The sequence below is a fragment of the Tyto alba genome, unplaced genomic scaffold (genome assembly GCF_018691265.1).
Source record: "Tyto alba isolate M040663 unplaced genomic scaffold, T.alba_DEE_v4.0 Super-Scaffold_20, whole genome shotgun sequence".
NCBI classification, from domain to species: domain Eukaryota; kingdom Metazoa; phylum Chordata; class Aves; order Strigiformes; family Tytonidae; genus Tyto; species Tyto alba.
In genome coordinates this window covers 7,114,234-7,135,741 of record NW_024881283.1, presented here as the reverse complement: position 1 = coordinate 7,135,741, position 21,508 = coordinate 7,114,234, and the positions used below count along the sequence as shown (strand labels likewise).

The 21,508-nt window shown below is 53.5% G+C and overlaps 2 protein-coding genes across 3 annotated transcripts; one reads left to right on the top strand and one right to left on the bottom strand.

Annotated features, from left to right (window-relative positions):
• Positions 1 to 38: 38 nt before the first annotated feature.
• On the top strand, positions 39 to 3,788 carry SH3BGRL3 (SH3 domain binding glutamate rich protein like 3). 2 transcript variants are annotated; one of them, XM_032992144.2, is made up of 3 exons: positions 39 to 412; positions 2,299 to 2,466; positions 2,842 to 3,788. In XM_032992144.2, exons 1-3 carry the CDS (start codon positions 347 to 349, stop codon positions 2,905 to 2,907), a joined length of 300 nt encoding a protein of 99 aa, XP_032848035.1. In that variant the 5' UTR covers positions 39 to 346; the 3' UTR covers positions 2,908 to 3,788. The 2 variants fall into 2 exon arrangements, with proteins under 2 accessions (XP_032848035.1, XP_042649614.1); XM_042793680.1 differs by lacking the exon at positions 39 to 412 and adding an exon at positions 1,828 to 1,980.
• On the bottom strand, positions 3,295 to 18,546 carry UBXN11 (UBX domain protein 11). Its single transcript, XM_042793678.1, is given in 14 exon segments — positions 3,295 to 5,458; positions 5,461 to 5,588; positions 6,391 to 6,537; positions 7,270 to 7,337; positions 7,501 to 7,601; positions 8,782 to 8,902; positions 10,274 to 10,351; positions 10,689 to 10,906; positions 12,302 to 12,416; positions 12,937 to 13,013; positions 14,048 to 14,102; positions 14,864 to 14,964; positions 15,241 to 15,333; positions 16,709 to 18,546. Coding segments are annotated over 13 exon segments (1,251 nt in total). The 5' UTR covers positions 15,248 to 15,333; positions 16,709 to 18,546; the 3' UTR covers positions 3,295 to 5,423.
• Positions 18,547 to 21,508: the final 2,962 nt, after the last annotated feature.

The window sequence follows — 21,508 nt, the reverse complement described above, 5'->3', positions numbered from 1 at the left end:
GGATTCTGAGTGTTCAGGGGAGATCTGTGGACTTCACAGGCAAGCAGGTGTGCCAGTTACCCTACTGCTAATTACACCAAGGTGCTGCAGGCTCCTCAGATGCTGTGTGCCCAGTTCTGGCTTGGATGTTTGTGTTGTCGTTCATGGAGCAGGACCTGCTTTCCTCAGGTAAATGCAACAGGAGCCTTTCAGTAGCCAACAGGAGTTGGGGAATCAAGCAACACTAAAAGAAGACTCTGACAATGTTCCCGCTGGTCATTGTGACCCCAGAAGCCTTAAGCCTTTTATCCCCCTGAAATAGCACTCTGAGCATGGGTGTGACTCAGACTGCAGAGGAAGTGGATTGATGCTGAAGTGCCTTAATGTGCTCCTGTCTCCACACTGCTTCGTGCCTAATGCGTCTGCTGGCAGGGTGAGGAACTGGTGTTTCTCACGGCAGCCTTTCGAGCCGTGGCAAACGCTCCTGGGGAGCCTCGAAGGTCTGTAGCCCCTGCCAGAGCTGCAGAGAAGCCTCTGTGCCCCTGGGGGACCCTGCTGCAGGCCAGCGGGGAGACTCGTCTCTGCTTGCTGCTTGGTAGGGAGAAAGCCATCCTGCTCCTGACACGGCAGGATGGTAGAGCTGGATCAGAGAGCTCTTCCCGATGCCTGCGAGGGCTCGGGCTCTGGTGTCGCCCTGCCCCTCGTTCTCTGGGAGCTCCCTGCGTCTCTGCTCAATAATGGGATTTCTAAATAAATCAGCACGGGATGTGGTTCGCTTAACCTTAGTGGCAAGCTTTACAGTACTGAGTGCTTGCTTGGGACAAGGCTGTGGTGCTGAGGGTGGAACTTTTCTGGTTTTCAGCTTAAGAGCAAGATTCTGAGTTGGTTATTTAACAGGGGAAACGCTGCTGAAACTTCTGCCGTTTGGTTGCTCTTGGTTCATGTTGGGGCTTCAAGCCCTAGCTGTGGGAAAAATGCTTTTGTTACTCCTTTGTGTTCAAAATTTAAGACCAAATCTGTTTTGTTCTTAGTGTTTGGCCACCACGGGTGATGGTGGCAACAAACTGGTTGGTTTGCTGTCCTGAGCTACCCCCCACGGCACGGGGAGAGCGTGGCAGCCTCACCTCTCTGCCCTGTTCTCTCCTCATCCCGTTTCTGTTCCCAGGTTGCTGATGCCCTGTACTGAGCTAAATGTGGGCCAAGGCTGTTTCTCGATGCTGTTTGCCCTGCCTGCTGGGAGCTCTCTAGGCACTGGGGTGCAGAGCAGCACCAGCTGTGAAAGTTGCTCCCTCCTGCAGGTTAGCAGGGTGCTGTTTAGCACCAGCCCCTCTCCCCGTGTTCTCTTTGGGGTGCAAGACCTAGCTCCCAGGTGCTGTGTGAGGCCACGTTTGCCTTCTGCCCCTGGCTGGGAAAGGAGATCATGGCTGAAAAATGCTTGGAGCCGCAGGCCCTGTCCTTTTAGGAGGTGGGGGGAAAAGTCCTCTCATCATCCTCCTGCAAAACTGGACCCATGGGGCTAAGAGGGTGATCCCATCTGCCCAACATGACCACCGCTCCCCATGCCAAGGGGAAACTCTGGGCCTTTACAGAGCACCCCAAACCTGGGCAGCAGGACCCCTTTCCCTTGTGTAATGTGTGTGTGTCCCACGTCGCATTGGGCGCGGTGTATTTATCCCAGCCTTTGTCTCACCCACTTGTTTGTACTGAGTATTTCGAGTCTACAATAAAGCAGCTCTGCCTCCACTCGTGCGAAGCGGGCGGGGGGGGGGGGGGGGAAGGCGGGGGGGGGGGGGCGGTGGCAGCCCGGGGCCGGGCCCCGCCGATGCCGCATGCCCGGGCCCGCCGGCTCCATTGGTCCCCGCAGTCACATGCCGGGAGCGGCGGGGCCGCCCGCTCCCTCCCTCCGAGCCTCCCTCCGCCGGGCTGAGCGCAGGGAGCGGCCGCGATCGCAGCATGAGCACCCTCAAGGTCTACAGCACCTCGGTGACCGGCTCCCGGGAGGTGAGCGGCGGGGCAGGGCTGGGGTGCCCCGGGGCCCCTCTCCCCTGGGCTTGGGCGTCTGTTCCCCGTGAAGCTGCGAAGCAAACCCCCCCCCCCCCCCCCCGCTCCATCCCAAGCGTGCCGTCCCCTTCTTTCCCCCGAATCCCTCCCGCCGTGCTGCGTGTCCGTCCCTCTCCCCACGCAGGGCCGTGGGCCGGTGGGGTCTGACCCGTGGGCCATAAGGAGCGGTCGCTCCGTGGGCGCTGCGCTGAGCGTGGCTGGCATGCTTCGGGCTGCTCTCAAGTTCCCCATAACCTGCCTTTCCCACCCGGGTTCCAGATCAAATCCCAACAGAGCGAAGTAACCAGAATCCTCGATGGGAAAAACATCAAATACGAGCTGGTGGATATCTCCCAGGACAACGCTCTCCGGGAGGAGATGAGGGCGAAGGCAGGCAACCCCAAAGCCATCCCGCCCCAGATCGTCAACGGAGACCACTACTGTGGGGTGAGGCTCGTGCGCCGCGCGGGGGATAAGCACCGTGGAGGTTGGGTGGTGGGCGACGAGCCCGTCCCTCTTGTTTTTTGCTCCCAATAGTCTCCAGATGCTCTTTCCAAAGGCATTTCTCGTGAGACGCGTAGACAGAAGCGCTGCTGGGGTTTATGGGCGTTTGGAGCACAATGGCTTGTGAGAAGTGGGATCCAGGCAGGGGGGCTCGGGGTGAGCCCTGGGCAGGGGGCCACGCTCTGCGGGGCTGTCCCCGCTTCGCCCTCTCGTGTCACGTCACTTGTGAACCAGTTTGTGCTGCGTGCGCAGGGGACTCTAGCAGGAGCGTACGGCTCCCTCTTGCCCTGTGAGCGACCGTGTGGCTTCTCCCTGCAGGATTACGAGCTCTTTGTGGAAGCGGTGGAGCAAAACACCCTGCAGGAGTTCCTGAAGCTGGCCTGAGCCCCGGCTCCCCTCCCGTCCTGGACTCTTATCTGCATTCCTGAGCACCCTCATCTCCGACCACCTTCACTTCCAGGTTGTCAGAGCTGTCCTGGCACCGCGACCTGTATCCCAGCGCAGGGAAACCCATGACCAAAACTACTCATTGCAGCTGCCTATGATTCCCTCCTGCCTACCCCTGATATCATCTCAGAGGGATCCAAAGAAAGTCTGACGCTCGCTGCGCATGGCCTGTGAACAAAGCTGGGCCTGGCTCACACCGCAGCTTCCAGTGCCTCTGTAAACAGCAAAGCCTCCGGGGCTGTGCGAAGTGCAGCGGCCCGTCAGCCCTCTCCTCTGCAGGGAGAGCTGCTGCTTCAGGAGGGAAGATCTTAGGGTTACATGTTACTTCCCACTTCTCCCAGTTGCTCTTAAAATTGTAAATCCTGCTGCCTCACTTGCTTTTTCTCTTTTTTTTTTTTTTTCTTTTTTTTTTCATCTCAACCCCAGAGATTATGGAAACTAAGTCAATTTGTTTGTTTGTTTGTTTTAATTTAATGCAAAAATACTGCACAGAGCTGGGGTCTGACCACCCACTGCAGGAGGAGGCTGGGGCGAAGGCTGGTGTCACTCGGCGGGCTGCCTGGGGGGATGGATGGGCCTAGAAGTGGGACCTGGGCTGCTCCAGCTGCCCTCGGCCGCGATGCGGTGCCAGGGCTCCCTCGTGAGCGTTAATGGCTCAGGGCTGCTCCAGTACAGCTGATGCTCCAGCTGTCTTATCTTTCCTCTTTGAGTTGGCTTTTTTGCAACCTGGACCAAGTGCATTTTGTTTTCCTGCCAAAAAGCAAGTTTATAACCAGTGTTGTCTTCCGAGATGCTATTAAATGTTACTGTACCTTTCACATCAGTACTCGTGGGTTTCCTTTAAATTTGGTTTTATTTTGACTACAGGTTAAACATCACCCTCTGTAAAGATATTCTGAGTCATTTCCAACTCAGAGGAGCTGAGTCAGTTGTACTTGCTGCTGCAGCCTGACACAAAGATCTTAACACCTTAGATTGCTGCTGCTAATCAAAGGCTTGCAGGACTTGTCTGAATATCCTACAGCGCAGTAGTGATGGGTACCTCTCTCCAGCATTCCTCTCTGCGTGGTAAGAACGGCAGCTCGGGTAAGGGACAGCTTCAGCCAGACGTGAGGGAGAAACAAACCCCTGGCACAGAGATTACGTGGCTGGTTACAGACCAGGATATGGAGGGGTAGGGGAAAAGGGTCCCCTGTACAATCCTATAGCTGCTATATCTGGAAAAAAAAGAGGAACTCAGAGCTGTGGGGATTGCGTTACTGGTGACGGGGAACCCGTGGAAGTGGCTGGTTTGCAGGAGTGTTGCTTCCTCTATTTGAGTTGTGCAGGGTCCAGCGCTGGTCGGAGGGGTCCGGGAAGAGCTCTGGGTGTCCTGGTGCCTTCCGCAACGACTGTGCCTTCGAAATCTTAGTGGAAGCTGAAACTGCAACTTAAATGGTTTTACTGGGAGCCTTTAACAAGGGCTGGGTGGCAGCGTGTGCAGGGCCTCCGCTGAAAGGAAACCTGCCAGAAGGCGCTGCCTCACACCAGTGGGAGTGTTGTCAGCTGGGAGTCAAGTGGGAGCTTGTCACAGCTGAAAGGGGAAGAATGTGCTGGGGAAAGGGACCTGCAGAGCACAGCCCCAGCCCACGCCAGAGGGAGGAAGATGCTTTACTCAGGATTCAGCAGAGAAGCGGCGAAGGGATTATGCTCTTCTCCAATGACACGGTGTCCTGTTGCAGCATCCAGCTCCTGGCTGCAGCAGGCTGCCGAGGGAGGAGGGAGGGAGGGAGGGAGGCAGCTCGGGGCGGCTGCGAGCCAGGGCCCCGCTGGAGCTGGGGGCTGTCCAAGGGAAGGAGTTGTTCACGTACAGGAAACCCAGTAGCAGGATCTGGCTGAGATGGGTCTGGCTCAGTCCCAGCGTTGCAATGGCTCAAGGCCTTTTGGTTTAGCTTCATCAGGGACCATATAACCGAGCCTGTTTCTCGTGGTGTAAGCGTAGTTGAAATCTCTGGGGAGCAGCTGGGTGTGGAAAGCAAATTAACCTTGGCTGTTTGTCTGTCCTGCTGCTGTAGAGAATCTCTCAGCCCAGCTAAGCAACTGCCCGGTACCAGTGTAAAGCTGGCAGCCTTCCCTGGGCAGGGATCAGCCTGTGTAACTTCCAGCAGAGATGAGAGACCAGCCCTTGGCTTTGAACTGACATAAATGCCCCTGTGTTAGGAGCCCACCTGTCTTGGGGGAAAAGCACCCACCCAGGAGGCAGCAGCCCTGGGCCAGCACTCACGACCAAAGCAAGAGGCCAAACCACTGCCTCCGAGCTCTTCTCTCCATCCCAGGTAACAGCACAATGAAACTAAATCTGGCAAGACAGCCCTCTCCTCTCTTCCCAGCCAGGGGAGGTTATAGCGCAGATAACTGCAAGGCAGCTCCTTCCTCTTGTGGAGCTTGGGGCGAGCAGCTCTGGCTAGGAGCTGTTAAGCTGTTTGCAGCCCCTGTCCCCTCTTGGGGAGGGGTCTCTTCTCCGCAGCAGCAGGGAGGCATTGGGGATCAGGCCGCATTCCTGCAGGCTCCTGGAGTTGTCCGCGTACACCCTCTGGGGAAAGGTGCTGATGATCTCATACGAGTCAGAGTCTCCACCCCTAGGAAATAACAGCACAATCTTTCCTAAGCACAGGATCCCCCAAGGTTTTGCTGAGATGCTCTGGCTGATCCAGCTGTGGTTATGTAAGAGCAGAGGGATAGATTGTTTCACAAGCACAGGCCCAGCAAAAAAAAAAGGGCTTCCCGCCCAAACTGCAAACAGCCAGGCGCGGAGCGGCCATTCCAGGCTGCAGAGCCGCAGCGGGGAAGGAGGCTCTTGCATCCCAACAGCAGTGAGCTCACCATGGGCTCCGACTGACGCCAGAGCTACGGCCCGCAACAGGAGTGGGGAGAGGAGAGAGCAAAGGGGGTCCCCCTCAGCCACCTGGAACTGCCCCCAAAGGAACGTGTGAGCCCTTGGGCAGCATTAAATGCATCGGGACGTGGAGCTGGCTGAGCAAAGGGTGGCGGTGATCCATCAGCCAAGCTGAAGGCTGCAGCTCAGCTTCCAGGCTGCACCAGCACCTTGGGAACGGTGGCAATAGCCAGGTGAGCGCTGCTGAGCCGCTGGAAGGAGGCAAAGGCAGCGACCGACATGGGTCAGATGGCAATTTTGAGAGGACAAAAGAGGCTTATCTCTGCTGCCGTGTCAGCCTTTTGGCAAAGGTGCTATTAAACGCTCGGTGCTGCCCAGAGAGCATCTCTGGTGGTGTGGTGGAGCCAAAGCAGCAGCAGCTCCTGGGGCTGTAACCCTCAGCCCTGCCCAGCTGAGGCTGAGCTGTTAAAATACAGTGAGAAACCTTCCCTGGGGATCTACGGAGCTGGGTGGGGAGCGAGGAGGGGAGGAAGTCCAAGGCCTACCTGGCGTGGGCGAGGTGCTGGCGCAGGTCCCCTATGGACTCTGTGAACAGCATCTTTACGACATACGTCTGCTCCCCGCTCTCGGATCTGATGCGGAGGGTGCAGACTGCAGGGCCAGAGGGTTCAGCCTCTTCAGCTGTCTTCACCCTGGGGGTTTGAAAACCTCATCAGCAGAGGAGTGAGGGCCTGTGGGCTGCTGGGGTGATCCAAACGGGGAGAGAAGTTTCGCGTTTGGGAATGTCCTTGAGATGAGCAAGGCCCCGTCTGACTGCGGGAGAGCAGACCAACTCACAGACCAAGCTGCTGCTTTGCTTTCAGAGCTTAAGGGTGCCTTGGAAAGAGGGTTGCTGACCTTTTTTAGCTTTTTCATTTTAGATCAGGGCTGTCTGGTAAGTACTTCGCCCTAGTTTTTTGATTAAAAATAATCTGCTTGGGTTTTTTTTTTCATTAGCTATTTGGGTCTTGTCTTGCCAGAAGACTATGAGTGGAAAAGCGTTGTTAGTGTGACCTCCCACTTGGGCATCAGTTTCCTGGAGGAATTCTCCCATTTAACATGACCACAAACAACTTTTTAGATGGCTTCAAATTCTTGGGTCTTGGCTTGCTGTTGGGGAAAGTATTTAACAGCATTAAGTTATATTTTGAAGAACAGATGCTTTTGTTAGAGATGTAAAAGATGGCAAATTCACCATGAACAATTCAGTGGTCTTCCCAAAACACCACATGTGGCTTTTTTTTTCTAATTATTTCTAAGGTGTAAGATAAAAGGGGCAAGTCCATTTACTTCCTCAACTGAAAGCCCTGAAATAAACCCTCAGTGATGAAGGAGGAGGAAGATGAGAGCCTGATAGGGCAGGGGTGGAGGGGCCATGCCTGTACCTCTCCAGGGCAGACAGCCCAGGTGTCTCCACCAGGATCTCTTTGCTGTTCCGCACCTGGTCAGCGCCCTGAAACCAAACGAGGTGTCACCGCTGGCAACCAGGGCCAGGAAAGGGCAGGAGCGGGTGCCAAGGTGCCACGTGTGCTCTGGCGGAGCCTCTCGGGGAGGAGGAGGAGGTTATGCAGAGCCGAGAGGGGCGCGGGGAGGGATGTTTGGGGGTCTGCTCATACCTGCTGCGCTGCTCTGGCTGAGCCTCGGACACCGAGCACTCCTCTCTGTTTCAATGGCTTGGAAAGCTTGTTGAGGAACTGCTCCAAGGAGAGTTTGGGACCTGCCAGTGCAGAGGGGAGATGTATCCATGTGTGACCTTTTTGACAAACAATTTAACCCCACAATAGGCTGATTTTGTGAAATAAGAGAGCGCAACAGCCGACAGGGAGAGCTCTAAGCTCCCCCAGCTAGGCTGAGACTGGCTCTCCGTCTCCCCCCTTGAAGCTTGTCCCACTTTCTGACCCACTAAATGTTTGACTGTCAACATCAACAGTGAGCCACTGTGCAGCCTGTTCAGCACACAGCTGGGATGCACAACAGGTAGAAACCTCGTTAGGCCTGCTGCAAACAGGAAAAACTAAAACTATGACAATTTTTACAGACTTGGAAAATTTTTCCTCTTGTGAGGGTGTATTTGTAGGTGCCTGTTCCTTTTTCTGTGGTGGCCCTGGGCAATTATTTTTTTTTACTACTTGGATAAAGGAAATGTTTAGCACAGCTTCTGCTGGTGAACGGCCTTGAGATGAAAAAGCAAATAGTACCGTTTCCTATAACTCGGAAGAGGTTGCTGATTGGCAATGCACATGTTCAGGTTATTTAGTTACGCATGCACAAACCCACTATTTTCTGTCTGTCTGACTGACTGCATTTGACTTTCCAACCCTGACAGGTATTGCTTACACAGACTGCTAGAGTCTAGAAGCAAAATGATGAATCTGTGACCTGACCTTATGCCTCATGTTCTCTTATGAAAGTCTGCGGGTGAATTGTCCCATCCTTGGTACAGATAAGATTGGTCTGGCTTGAAGATGTCTGCCTTTATGGAATGAACTTGTAGGAGAACCAAAGGTTGTTTGTAAGCTAAACCTCCTCCCCAGATCTGCAAGGTTCCCTCAGTATCCTTTGATGCTGATAAAGGTGAAGCTAGAAGGAGCTTGGCCTTTCAGAAAGGCGCAGGGCAGATATGTTTTTAGAAACGTAATGATCTTCTGGTCTTTTATTACTTGTCATGCCTCATTCTTTAAGAGGATTTAACGATGAGAGGACACCATGCATGCTGCCTGGCTCCCAGCTCCTGAAGCAACACTGGGGCTACAAGCACAGAACTCTGACCCAGCAGTGTTGCCTTCCTCACTGAGGCCCTGCACATCCCCCTCCTACCAGCTGGAGTGCCCTGGTAAGGTTTTGATTCTCCTCTTTTGGGAGTTAGCTGCATTTTTGAGACAGGTTTAAGAATTTACCTGGGATCTCGGTGGCTTCCTGCACCTCACTTGATTTCGAATGGCCAACCACTTGGCCGTGGCCAGGAAACCTCTCTGGAAGGTCTTTCTCCCGAAATACCACATCCCTCCTGTCGGTGACCTGTTGAATTAAGGCCAGCTGCCATAAGCAAATCTGGCTGTTGCACAAGCTTGTTCTCTCTGCATCAGAGCACAATAAACCGCACCAATGACAACCAAGAGTTGTAAGCCCCGAATGAAACCAAGCGAGCTCCTTCCCTGGGAGCTGCTCCACCTGTCCAAACTCAGTGAGATGCATTTTCAGCTCCTACAAAGCAAATCCTTGTGGATCCCTTAAGTCCCCAGGACGGCCCACCCAGACCACGGCGTAGCTGTTCATGTCCACAGGCACTGGCAGCTGCTCCTTTCCATGGGTTGTAAGAAATGTGTTTGGACCTGGCCTTTCCCCTGTGTCTGCTTCCACATTTGAAAATGCTCTCCGGGTGGAAAGTGCTGTGAAAGGAGCAGTTTGGGGGTGGAGAGGGATTTGGCAGTAAGAAGCTGCAGTGGGGACCATCAGGGGCTCTAACAAACTAAGGCAGGCAGTGGGGAGAGCTGTATAAATAGGGGCAGTCTTTGTCTGGGTTCCACTTCTGTTCCTCTTACACTGGCTGTCTGTACCACAGCTGGATGCGCTCCGTGTCTGTATTTACCCCAGGTTACTGTACTGTCCTGTGGCTTCCAGACGTGGCCAGCTATGCATGGATTATAGGGAACCACAGCCCCAAGAGCCTTGCACAATCCTTCCTCTTCCATCTGACTAACTACCACATCTACCAGCTCACTCTGGCTGTCCTGACCGCACGCTTGCCTGTGCAGTTGTCTCCTGCTTTCTTTGTGGCAGGGGGTGGGTGCACCCCTCTGCTTGTGCCTGCTTAATGTTTCGGATGCACTTGAAGACCTAGAGTCCTCTGAGGCTCTCTGCCTGAAAACGTGGCCTTGGCTTTTTGCCATTTCTGAGAAATCAAAAAGTGTGGCCCAGAAGAACCTCAGGTGGCCAAATCCATTTCATTTGCTGCAAAATAAACTTTCCCGACCTCCTCCTTGAGAGATACTTGTTCGATCTGTTTTTAAAAGCCTTTGCAGGGGACCTATCTGAGAACTGGTTTTCTCCTTTTTGTTACACAGCTCTTCAGAGCATACCACTTCTCTTCTACAAAGCCTGCTATGCTCTTAGAAGTCTTGTTCCAAGCCAAGATTCACCGAGGCAGAGAAACCATTTAGTCCTGGTTCCAAAACGTTCATTTACTTCCTGTAACGGCTCTAGCAGGTGTGCTCCCAGCCACCCGCTCCCCGACACACATGCACAGAATTAAGCTGCATGTGTGCTGTGTTTAGAAACCTCAAACTTAATTTGCTGTGGGGAGCACCAAAACCTAAACAATTTTCTTGGAAAGCAAGAGAGCAATTTCTTCTTCCAAAAAGCCTATGAGAAGGGTTTTGCAGTGCTCACCTGCAAAGGGATGCCATCTGGGTAGCGTATCTGCAGCTCTGAAGGGAAATAACCATCCATAATATCCTGCAGGCATTGCTGAAACAAAATGAGAGCTCGTAGTCATACCTCAGACTTTCTATTTATCTCAGGACTGATGTATTCTTTCTGGGCTGCTCCTATTTGTGTTATTGCCTGCAGAAAAGTCTGCATAAAAGACCCAGAATCTCCCTCTCTAAAAATTACTACACAAAGACATAGTAGTCTTTAAGGGCACCATGGGAACGCAGGTGAGGAACTGGACTTCCCAATAGCTGCTCCTTTTTAGGACTAGGAGGAGCTCACAAGCCCTATTCCTACACCTGCCCTTCCCTGGGCCTTAGTGAATGATAGCAGGATGGCTCCAAGTCTAATTCCTCTACAGACCTTTCCATACCTGTGTGGATGGGTCCTCGTAGGGCCGAAAGGGTCCGTTGAACATGACAATCCCATTTTGATACAGCGTAAGAGGGAGGGGTTCTGGCTGTCTCAGCCGAGCACCCCCAGGCACGTGCTCGATTTGAGAAATGCCTTCTCCAGCCAGCACATTCAATTCCTTCACCTTTTCCAAGATTAAATCAAAATCAATCTGGTGTTTGGAAACCACCGCCTCACCTGTGGCAGAGGGATCAGAGTTACAGGGGGAAGGGGATGCTGGCTAAGCAGCTTTCACCTCTCTGTGAGTTTGAGCCCTAACATTTCGGGGCTGTCTGTGCTGCCTCTCCATGCTTCACCTTTCACACTCTTGCAAAGTGTGGTGCAATGCCGCTGCGGTGCTGCCAGGCTACATGGGTGTGTGCAAAACCACAGGGGCAGGGCCCCAGGGAAGCAGCTCTTGCTGCAAGCTAATAAAACCCCAGAGCCAGCTACAGATGCAGCCAGCTTTTCCGAGACCACGTTCTGCTCCTTGTCTTTGTAATTTCAGAAGTGTTGTGTTGTCCCTTAATGTGGTGCGGTAAAACGCACAGAGCGAGGAACTTAACTAGTTTAATTAACTAGGCTGGATAAATGGATCAGGGCAGACTTGCTGAAGAAATGCCAGTGTAAACACAGCTGGCTGCCTGCTCCTCTTCACCAGCAGATTGCTCACTCTTGCTGGGACACTGCTGAGGATGTTTATCTGGGTGCTTGAGGAAGGTGGCAGGGTGAAGCAGTAAATGAGTTGAGATGGGACAGCTGAATGAAATCAGAAGAGGAAATGAAAGAAGAGATGTGGGCAGAAGTAAAGCCCTTAGCATTTTCTGTTCTTTTTTATTATTTGATAAAGAAGGGTGGGGGCAATTTCCCTTCAAAAGGGAAAGCGAACTGAAAACAATGAAAATTATTCCTACTGCTTCCCCGGTCTTCTCCCTTTCTGCATCTAAGGGAGGGAAGGATTAGTTAGCTAATCTTTGCATGGTGGTTAGGAACCAGCATTGGCTGTACAGCCGAAGTATTACTCTTTTTCTCTGTTACCACTTCCTAAGAAGCCATTGCCAAATATGCTTGGAACCCATATAGCACAATCAGGTCTCAATTAAACCACTCACGTGGTAGTTGGGAGGAAAGGCAAACAATACTCTCTGATAGAGCCAGACAACATGGCTAAGTTACTACAGCTACTATACACACAAAGCATCTGATTCCGTTTTCCACCCATTTTACGTCAGTGTTACCAGAGCAGTCAAGCTTCAAATGTTTAGGGTATGTGAACTCTTTGGGAAGCAGCTGCTGTGAGGGTATCCTGCCAAACGGCCGAGCCGCCGGGTTCTCTCCTCTTCCCCTAGGCAGGGCTTATAAAATATAAGTATATATAACATGCCAATGTGCTGCCTGGCTTAGCTCCTGTTAAATTGATCCACATCTCTGTCCCTGCGACGGACTGATGTGAAGACCTCAGCACAGGATCACAGACTCTGAAGATGCAGATTCCAGGTCTTTGATGCTTATTTGCTCTGGGGAGTATCATACCTTCCTGAAGCCTGCAGCAGGAGCTGGGAGAGCTGCTTCAGCAGAGTGCTGGTGCTTTACCTGGTTTCCAGAAGCTCCCTGCTGGTAGCTCCTCTTCATCCTCAAGCCATTCTAAATCTTCCGGCTGTTCATGGCTCTCTCCAACCCAAATCAGACCATAGTCATTTAGAAACCGCTGTAAGAGGAAAGTACAAATCAGTGTTGTGAACCAGAGCTTCAGAAAACTAGACATGGAAGCCTGAGCGTGTTCAGCTGTGACCATGAGAAGCAGAAGGGGAGGTGAAAGAAAAAAGTTTGTCTTGGGGCTCTCTGGCCCGGGCAGACAGACAAACTCACTGGCATGGTAGTAGTAGCTGCTCCACTAGGCAATAGTAGCTCTACTAGTAGGCAAAAGAGAGAATGGAAGTATCCGTAGTGACACAGTAATCCCCCAAAACTGTAGTAGTTGCAGTGAATACTTCTACAGTCCTAAAAATAAAAATGAAGAGGCTTGCAGGAGGCACAAATGTTTTCATACTAAAAAAACTCCTAGTGCCCCGTAGCTCACATTCAACCTGTTCTTTCTTTTCAGAAGGGAGAGGTGAAGAATTGGGATGATCAAAGTGTCAGCTTAAAAAAGACCAAGCAGCTTGAGACTGCAACGATCTCAAACCAAAGGTGAAGATGGCTTAGGGCAAGTGACGCAGGTGTCTCACCTCCATCTCCCAGACCTGTGTCTGCAGCTGAAGGCACCTAATTTCCAGTTCCTCTGCTCTGGATGAGTCAGGAGCATCTGAAAGGGAAGACTTGTTTTTTTCTATGTAGAACCTTAAAGAAGAGTTACAGGTAAGCCGTGTCACACAGCCCAGATGCCTCAGCAGTACCTGCCTGTGCCGTAAGTGAACTCAAACCGATACGACACAGGAGCTGAACGTGAGCTCTGCATGCTGGTCCCTGAGAATTCAACCTGCAGCACTTTGGTAAAGATGCTGACAGGATAAAAGTTAGTTGTGAATGATACTGGTGGAGTTTGATGCTGCAGGAAGCTGATGTGAGCAGTGCTGTTCGCAATTATACAATGAGAATTGTTTGGCATAGTCTTAAGGGACCCATTAAAAAAATGAGCAAGTGTCCACTAAAGCTGGATCCAGAAACCTAGGCTGAATGGCTATAACAATGCATGATGAGGCACAAAACACATGTTTGTGGTTTGACAGGCATATTCTTGTTCTCTGCTCAGGAAATTGAGGATTTACCACAGCTTTGTGCTAACAAGGTAGTTCAGCCATTGTAGGAAATGTGTCTGGGCTCAGCTGGAGAGCTGCTGGACTCCAAGGAACTGAATGGGGGGAAGGACCTTCAGTGACTCACTCAAAGCTGGGTTCAGTTTAGTTAGGCTGCCTTACAGGACAAGTGAACCTCGACCTGTAATACTGTTCGAGACTCCAAGTAGATTTTTGGTTTCACTTAGCTGTGAGTAGCTCTCTTTTTCCAGCCTGTTTGAAGTATTTACCCTTCGTTTTTTCTGACCATACTCAGGTATCTGTGCCGTCTGTCTATGCTTATGGAAACTTAGTAACCCATAGAAAATAGGTCAGGAAATAAATGTTTTGCACTGCACCAGAAAAGCCCAGTAACAGATGCAAGTATAAAGAGCTCATCTGCTTTGGCAAAAGGTGCTGTGTGTGTAACTGATACCACTCACCGAAGAGGCTCTTGGGCTTTAAGGCAGGGATGGCTCAGAGAGGAGAGCTCCAAACCTGCTCTGCTGCAGCACCAGGAGCTCAGTAGCTCTCCCACAGGTGTCAAGGGTAGAACAATTTTTACCTTCTCCTTCCTGAAGGGTCTTCATCTTCTCTTCAAGTTCAGCAATCCTCCGGTCCTTCAGGACCAGAACAAATAATGACCTTGTTTAGTTCCTTGGCCTTTAGGACCTTGAGGCACAGTTAGTCCTGGCTAGGTGAGTCAGTGGTGCATGTACTCTCACCCCACTTGGAAACAGGTAAAATAAAGATTAGAAAGGCTGTATCCCCTCACAAATACCTTAATTAGATTCATATGAGGGGTGGGATATAAATACGCTGCTCTAAGAATAGGTGAGGGACATGCTGACCTACCTCCCCCTCCTCTATCTGTGCAAGAGCTGTAAGCAAACACATAGACTCCTGCCCCCGTGCTTCCTGCTCAGGCACAGCTCATGCTCTCACCTGCAGTAAATGACTGATCTAGAAATGAAACCAGCATCTCTGCAGCCACATCTTTTTTAAAAAAAATCTAAAAAGGGTATTTATTCTAAGCTGCAGTAATGCAAAGAGGTCTGCTGCCGGATGACTCTGCTGTACAAGCAGCTGTTGTTTCAGAAAGCAAAAGGAAGAAAAAAGGTCTGAAGCCAAATAGCTAATGATAGCAGAGAAAGGGTGCTGAGAGTCTTTACTTTAAAAGGTTGCAGTAGGGACTTGTCTGCTCTCCCACCCCAAGGACTGATGCAATTGCTCTGTTGCTTTGCAAAGGCTTGTTTGTGTAATTAACAGACCCTGCTACAGATTGACTTGTTTTAGCCCAAACTAGGTCTGAGCAGGTATAATGCTACTGTGCCACCAAGGCAGGGCACAAAACAGATTTAGTAAGGGGCAGGATTTTTACCTTCAGTTGGATTTCTTGTGCTTGTTTCTCTATTTTTTGTTCCAACAGAGTGATTTTTTGCATCATGGAGGACATGAGTTCCATGTCAGTGGGAGCTGCACCTGAAAGCACAAATACCGGTTACCTCTCTAAAATGGGAACCCCACACAAGAATTCCTGTTCTGCCACAGCAGGTGGGACAAGGGTACCTTTTTGGGGTACTGGGTAGAAATCCCTTGGCTCCTGACTGGTAGGGAGATGGCTGTGTCACCGACAGCACACTATGTATGCGAGAGGGGGACCACAGGAATTAGCCCTGGCCTGGGGTATTGAGTCCACTGGACTGTCACTGAGAAACTGTGATGGCCCCAAATCCTGTAATCATTGAGGGACTTTACCCTGCATATTCTTTCTCAGTGTTGTTCCCCTTGAGCAGGAGTGGAGACTGCCTTGCACTGGATTCTTTGTCCTAGGAGACAGTCTGTCATCTTCTGAGAAGAGGCACAAAGAGCATGAAAGAAAGAAAACAGGTCAGCATTTGGGTATGACTTCTCCAAAAGCAGATAAAGAACTACTGGGGTTATGCTGAGGGAAAGTGAGGGCAGGAGAGAGCAGAGTGGCCCAGTCCATTTGTTTCCATAAGTGTATGTGGGCAGTTGTCATGAGCCAGGACCCGGGGGAAGGTACAATCTCAGCAGCTGGGAAGAGTAAACACAAAATGAGGCTAGCAGAAAAAGACCATGATACTCATACAGAGCATCCTGTGCTGTGCAGTGAGTCAGAAAGTGGTAATACTGAGCTATTTTAACAGAAAGCATAATGCTTTGAGATTAACCGAAGCAGCAAACTTCACCCAGAGTGGAAAGGAAGTTTTTGCTCTAAGATATAGTAGGAAGATGTGACCTAAAATGAAACCATAAAAACAGGTAAGTCTCTAATGTGCTCTCTTGCTGAGGATGTGGAAATGTTTTGTTACTTATCTGATTTTGGACATATGTAGGAGAGAAAGAGCTACAATTACTGCAAAACGTAGAATCGTAAGAAAAACCTTACTAGTGGAGGCAATGAACTTGGACCTCTCTGCCCTTTTACTAAAAATAAGAGGGGATAATATGTAAAAATAAAACAGGTTCATTAACTTTGGGAGGATTTGCTTGACAGGCAATTTTTAAAAATGTAACTGAAAAGGCTGTCCAAGAAAGCCCAGATGGTACATTTTTCTTATTAGACCATTTCCTCAGTCCATACATCTTTGCCTTCTGGGCAGAGTGGGTGTTGGTACAGTCACAACTAAATCTGTGCCTCGGAGTAGCAGTTAAAATCCTTGAGCTGCAATCTGGGGGAGTTGCCCGAGAACAGAGAGGGTGAAACCACGGTGAGTGAGGTGCGTCAGGGTGAAAGAGCCGACGTTTGCGATGCCATTGCAGCTGCAGAGAGCAACTTTTCTCTGCTTGGAACCGAGGAAACACACACAAGATGCAAAACTCTGCGAGAGGTGACCGACCAAATAGCCCTGGTACCTGCTGCGGACTGATGCTGGTCAGGAGGCAGCAGGCAATAAATTTAGGGAGTTTTATTCAAGCTGGTTGTTTCTGAGCCTGTCACCATCATGTGCTGCCCTGCGGGTCCCCAGGCGGCCGGTAGCGGTGAGTTTTTGGAGGGACCGTTGGCAAAAAGGGGCTCAAAATAACGGGGGTAAGTGGGTACCGCCCGGGGGGGGGGGGCTGGCTGTGTGGGCCCAAGGGGGGCCCGGCGCGGGTGGGGGGTGTTGGGGGGACCCTCAGGGTGTGTGTGGGCTCCCAAAGCGCGGAGGGGGTGGGGGTGTTGTTCCCCCCGCTTCCCCCCCATCCCCGGCGCAGCACTCACCCCACGCTCCGCGGCCCCACCGCCATCTTGTTTACAGGCGGTTGCCGCGGCGACGCAGGGCCTCGGCCCTGGTCACGTGGAGCCCGAGGACTACACATCCCAGCATGCACCGCTCCGCGCCCGTTTGCCACACCCCCCCGGGGGCGCTGTGGGCAGCCTGGTTATGGCGGGAAGGCGCCAGGGGCTCCTCGGCTGAGGGTCGGACCCTGCGAGAGCCCCGACGGCATCCGCCGGCGTTCCCTGCTGCGCTCCCGGTGCCACCGGGCCTCGGCGCGGCGCTGCCCGGCCCCTCGGCGGGCTCCCCGTGGGTGACATGGGGTGACCCTGCTCCCTGAACCCGCCTTAGGAGGGGGGGGACACAAACCGGGAGAAACCCGCTCTGTTTGTCCCCCGAGGAGCGAGGGAGGCCCGGGCTTGCCGGCTTGCTCCGTCCTGCGCAGCCACCGGCCCGGCCGAACCGCTCCCTGCCTGTTCTCTGCCCTCAAAATGGCGTTTTTTTTCCCACCTCTGGTCGCTCCAGAGCGCTGCCAAGCTTTCCCGGTGCTGAGCCAAGAGCGTGGCATGCCGCCATGCTTCCTTTCCCCAGCCACCCCCTCCCCGCATGCCCTTCGCCTCAGGTCGTAGCTGCGGTCTGTGGCCTGGAGGCATCGCACGCCCTACAGCAGCTCCCCATTTCCTCACCTGCTGCTCCTGTCTCTGTTTTTGGGCAATGCTTTCCCTCACCCAGGCGCTACCGCCTCGCTCATTTTGCCTTGCTGATACTCTGAATTCCACCCAGCCCTTGCCGCCATCCAGGGATCCTTCCCCGCGCAGCCCCCGGCCCTCCCGCCGGAGACCTCGGCCTCGCCAGTTGGAGAGGAGCAGAACCGGCCCATTTTTAACACCTTTTGTGGGATGCTGGCTGTCCCCAAGAGGCTTTTGTTTTGACACTTGCAAGAAGTGCAACAATTAACTGAATTTGGTGAAGCTTTGCTGCAGAGGGGCCTCCAGCTCCGGGCGGAGGCTGGCGACAGGCTGGCTGTGCTGTCATGCACTTCCCCAGCACCAACCCAGACAACGGGTTTATTTGCTCGGTGCGTTTCAGCAGCTTTACTTATTTCAAACTGTCTTAAAATAACCAAATCCCTTTTGTTTCCTGCTGCTGCAGTTGAGTGGGTGAGGGAGCTTGGAGATCTGCTGTGAGGAGATTGATATTGGGGGGCTGGAAGGAAGCGTTTCCCTGATCCATTACCTGGATCAGACTGCCCCAGGCATGTAACTTAAATTCAGACGGACAGCTTGGACCCAGCTTCTGCGCCAAGTTGCAGGGAAGGTTTGTTCCACAGTGCAAGACAGAGCCCTTGTTGAAATGCTGGTGATTTGCAAACCCTCCCTGTGAACCACAGCGGGGTTTTAACCCATAACTACTATTCTACCTTCATGGGTGTGAGGCACAGGACAAGGGGCCCCCGGGGAGAAGCAGAGCTCAGTGTCGGGGTTTCATGCTGCAGGCAGTGTGGGAAAAGGCAGGGAGAGGGGCTTGCTGCCTTTGCTGGAGATGCTGGCCAAGACGTCCTGCTCAGTGCTGGCTGTGTGGCCACGCAAGGGACTGGGGGGGGATCAGGAGCTGCTCTTGGGCTGGACAATGGAGAAGTGAGGCTGAAAGGGCTGTACGGTGTTGTTCCCACCGGAGATCCCCCACGCTGTGTCTTGCACCTTCTACCTCACAGCATCAGCATCTGATGTGACTTCCCCAAATCGCTCTGGGTTCAAACAGCCCTTTGGGGTGGTGGGGCCGGTGCAGGGAAGGAAGATGTGATTGGTGTGACAGAGCCACCACTGCACTTAAAGCCTCCCAACCGCAATCGCTGCGAGCAGATGAGGAAGTGTCCCGGTGCGCCGCGAGCCGAGCCCTGACCATGCAGCCCCTCCAGCACGCCCACCGGCTTCTCCTGCTCGTCCTGCTCGTCCTCTGCATGGTAAGAGAAACCCCACGGCATGGGGCCCTGCGAAGGCTGGGGGGTCCAGCCAGCTCTGCCCCATGGGTGTGACAGCAGTCAAGGGGCTGTATGGAGAATTTCTGCTGAAGTTCAGCTAGAAACCTGAGCATTTTACTTTTTATTTGACTTTAACCCTGGCTGTCTTACCAGGATCTTTGCACTGTGGTCTGTAGGGTCTAAATACTTCCATATGTTGCTTTTTTTAAAGGATTTTTTTTACTTAAGAGCATCACTCATAGCCATAACCTTCCCGCTTAGCTCTCCACCCCATCTCGCAGCCTCTCCTTTGCGTGCTGGCCCCAGCCTGTGCCTGGGGTGGGGGTGCTGAGCACGGCTACGGGGACATTGGGGATGCTGGGCACGGCTGTGGGGGTGCTGGGTGGGCACACAGCTGTGTGGTTTCCTCTTGCCTCTCCCCACTGGAGGTTATTTTTTTCCCTGCTGGGAGGCTCCACCGGGGCTCGGTTTGAGTGCGGCACTGGTGGATGTCAGCTCTCTCCTGGGTGGGGACCGTTGTGTGGGAGGCAGAAACTTGCCGGCGCTTTCGAGGAGGATGATGCCATTTGGAGCAGCTCTCTGCTTGATTTATTGTTTTTTTGTTGTTTTGTTTTTCTACAGTGTGTTTGTCACGGGGCCAGTTTTGTCTGTGCTTATTTTGCTCACGAACTCCACGCAGCTGCGACCTGCTGGTGGCTCCACAGGGTGTATTTACATTTCAGGAGTCCCTCTCTGTGGCCAGGCAAACCAGCCAAAACCCCGCATAGCACGAGTGCCTGTGAGGGGGCAGAGCTGGGCGTTAGGGCCCCATCCCCGGTCCTGTCCCAGCTCCAGAGGGACCCGAGGAGTCGGGTCAACCAGCGTGAGGCTGGTTCATGGAGGGAAATGGTGCCCCTTTTCCAACAGCCCAGGGCCACGCTTGTCACTGTGGTCCCTGTTCACAGGCACAGCCGCTTACACCAGGAGTCCCAGGAAAGAACCAAAACCCCAGAGAGAGCAGTCTTGCATAGCCAGGGCAGGAACGATTCACACAAACACCTGAATTTGGGAGGTGCCAAACTTTAGAGACGGAAGGAAACTGCCCTGAAATCACCATCCCAACTGTGTTACATTTCACACGTCCGCAACGTCCCTGCTTGTGACAACCCATGGTGCTGGGGGGACAGGGGCCCCTCCTCCTCTTCCCCCTCTCTTCCCATATGGGTGTTTTCCAGCTCTGTTCCTGCACCCCACATCCTCTGTCGCAGGACCTGTGGGCTGCCATAGCCCCAGCCCACTTCCTCACAGTGGTCTGAGGGGCAGAGACGACCCTCCTGGCTTCTCCTTCCACCCCACCCCCCACCCCCTCCCCGTGACAATTTCTAAAAGCCACTGGCTCGAAACGGGGCAGCGATGAGCGGGAGAGCTCGCTTCGCTCCCTGCATTGGGAAAACCCAAAAGCCAACGGTGATTTCTGTGTGGTGTGGGGGAGAGGAGGCTGTGTGCCCGCCTTGGGAAGGAGCAGCGTGGGCACTGGGGTTTCTTCGGGGGGGGCGGTTTCTCACCTTGTGCTGTCTCCTCGATGCCTGACTCTCTCTTGTTTTCTTTTCCAGCCCTTCAGCCACGCAAACAAGGGGGAGGGGGTCACGGCCACCTCCCACACCACTCCAAGCCACTCCATCATCAGCCTGAGCCCCCCCTGCAGCACCCCACTCCTCTCCTTCGCCCTGGGGCTGGCTGTAGCTTTCTTCCTACGGCTGCGCTGACCCCCAGGATGGCATCCCCTGCCCTGGGGACCCTCGCAGCACCGGAGCCAGCGCGACGCCATCCCTGCCTTCCCCACCCTGTTCTCTTCACCCTCCAGCCTCGAAAAGAAACCCCGATGCTTTCCCCGGCTCGCCACTCTGTTGAGAGACTCTTGAGAAATAAAGCGCTGGTGTAGAGGCCTCTGGCTTCGTCTCGGCTGTGGGGCCGGGGCGGTAACGGGGAGGAGGACCCCAGTGCAGGCCTTTTTACCCAGGGAGGGGCCGGCTGGTGCCAAACCTGAGCCCTGCGGGTGAAGGGGGTGGGATGGGAGGGCACGGTTTGGTTCTTCCCTGCTCCCCACAGACACTCGTGGCCCCGGTCCCGGCCCCGAGGCCCGGACACGGGCGTTCGCCCGTGTCCGGGCCTCGGGGGCCGGGACCGGGGCCCTGCGGTGCCACAGCGCCCCCCACAGGCCGGGCGGCTCCCCTCAACACCACCCTCAGCCCCACAGGGGAGTCCTGGCCAATCCCGCGGCAGGGGCTGGTGCTCTCCACCAATCCGGCGCTGCCAAGCTCCCGGCTACTAGCCAATCCTAGCCTGGCAGGGGGTATATAAAGGCGGGTGAGGGGGAGAAGTGTTTCCTCTGAGGTGTTGCCGGGGCTGAGGGGTGGAGGTGCCCGTGAGAGGATTTTTCCCCCCTCATTGCCGCTGAACTTGTGTGTTTCAATGTCCCTGGCGCGCCTCCTGTGCCCGCACCCCCATCCTCCGGTGGTCTCCGCCAGCATTTCTTCCTGAGGTGGGGATGGGGTTGTGGTGCTCACCCTTGGCCCTCAGGCTCTGCAGGCCTGGCGTTAACCCTGCCTGTCCCTGCTGCCTGCAGGCAGTGGTTTGGGCTCAGGCCGGCAAGAATCTGCTTTCCCACTGGCCTGGCAGAGGAGCAATGTCAGAGCTGGGCATCCCCGTGCCACATACTCTGCTCTCCTGTCATGTGGTTACGTGTCCTCCTGCCCAAACAGGTCTCAGGGCAACTGAGGACAACGTTTCAGCATTGTGACGGGACATTTGATCACGGCTGTTGTTGAAAGCCAAGAGCGGTCCC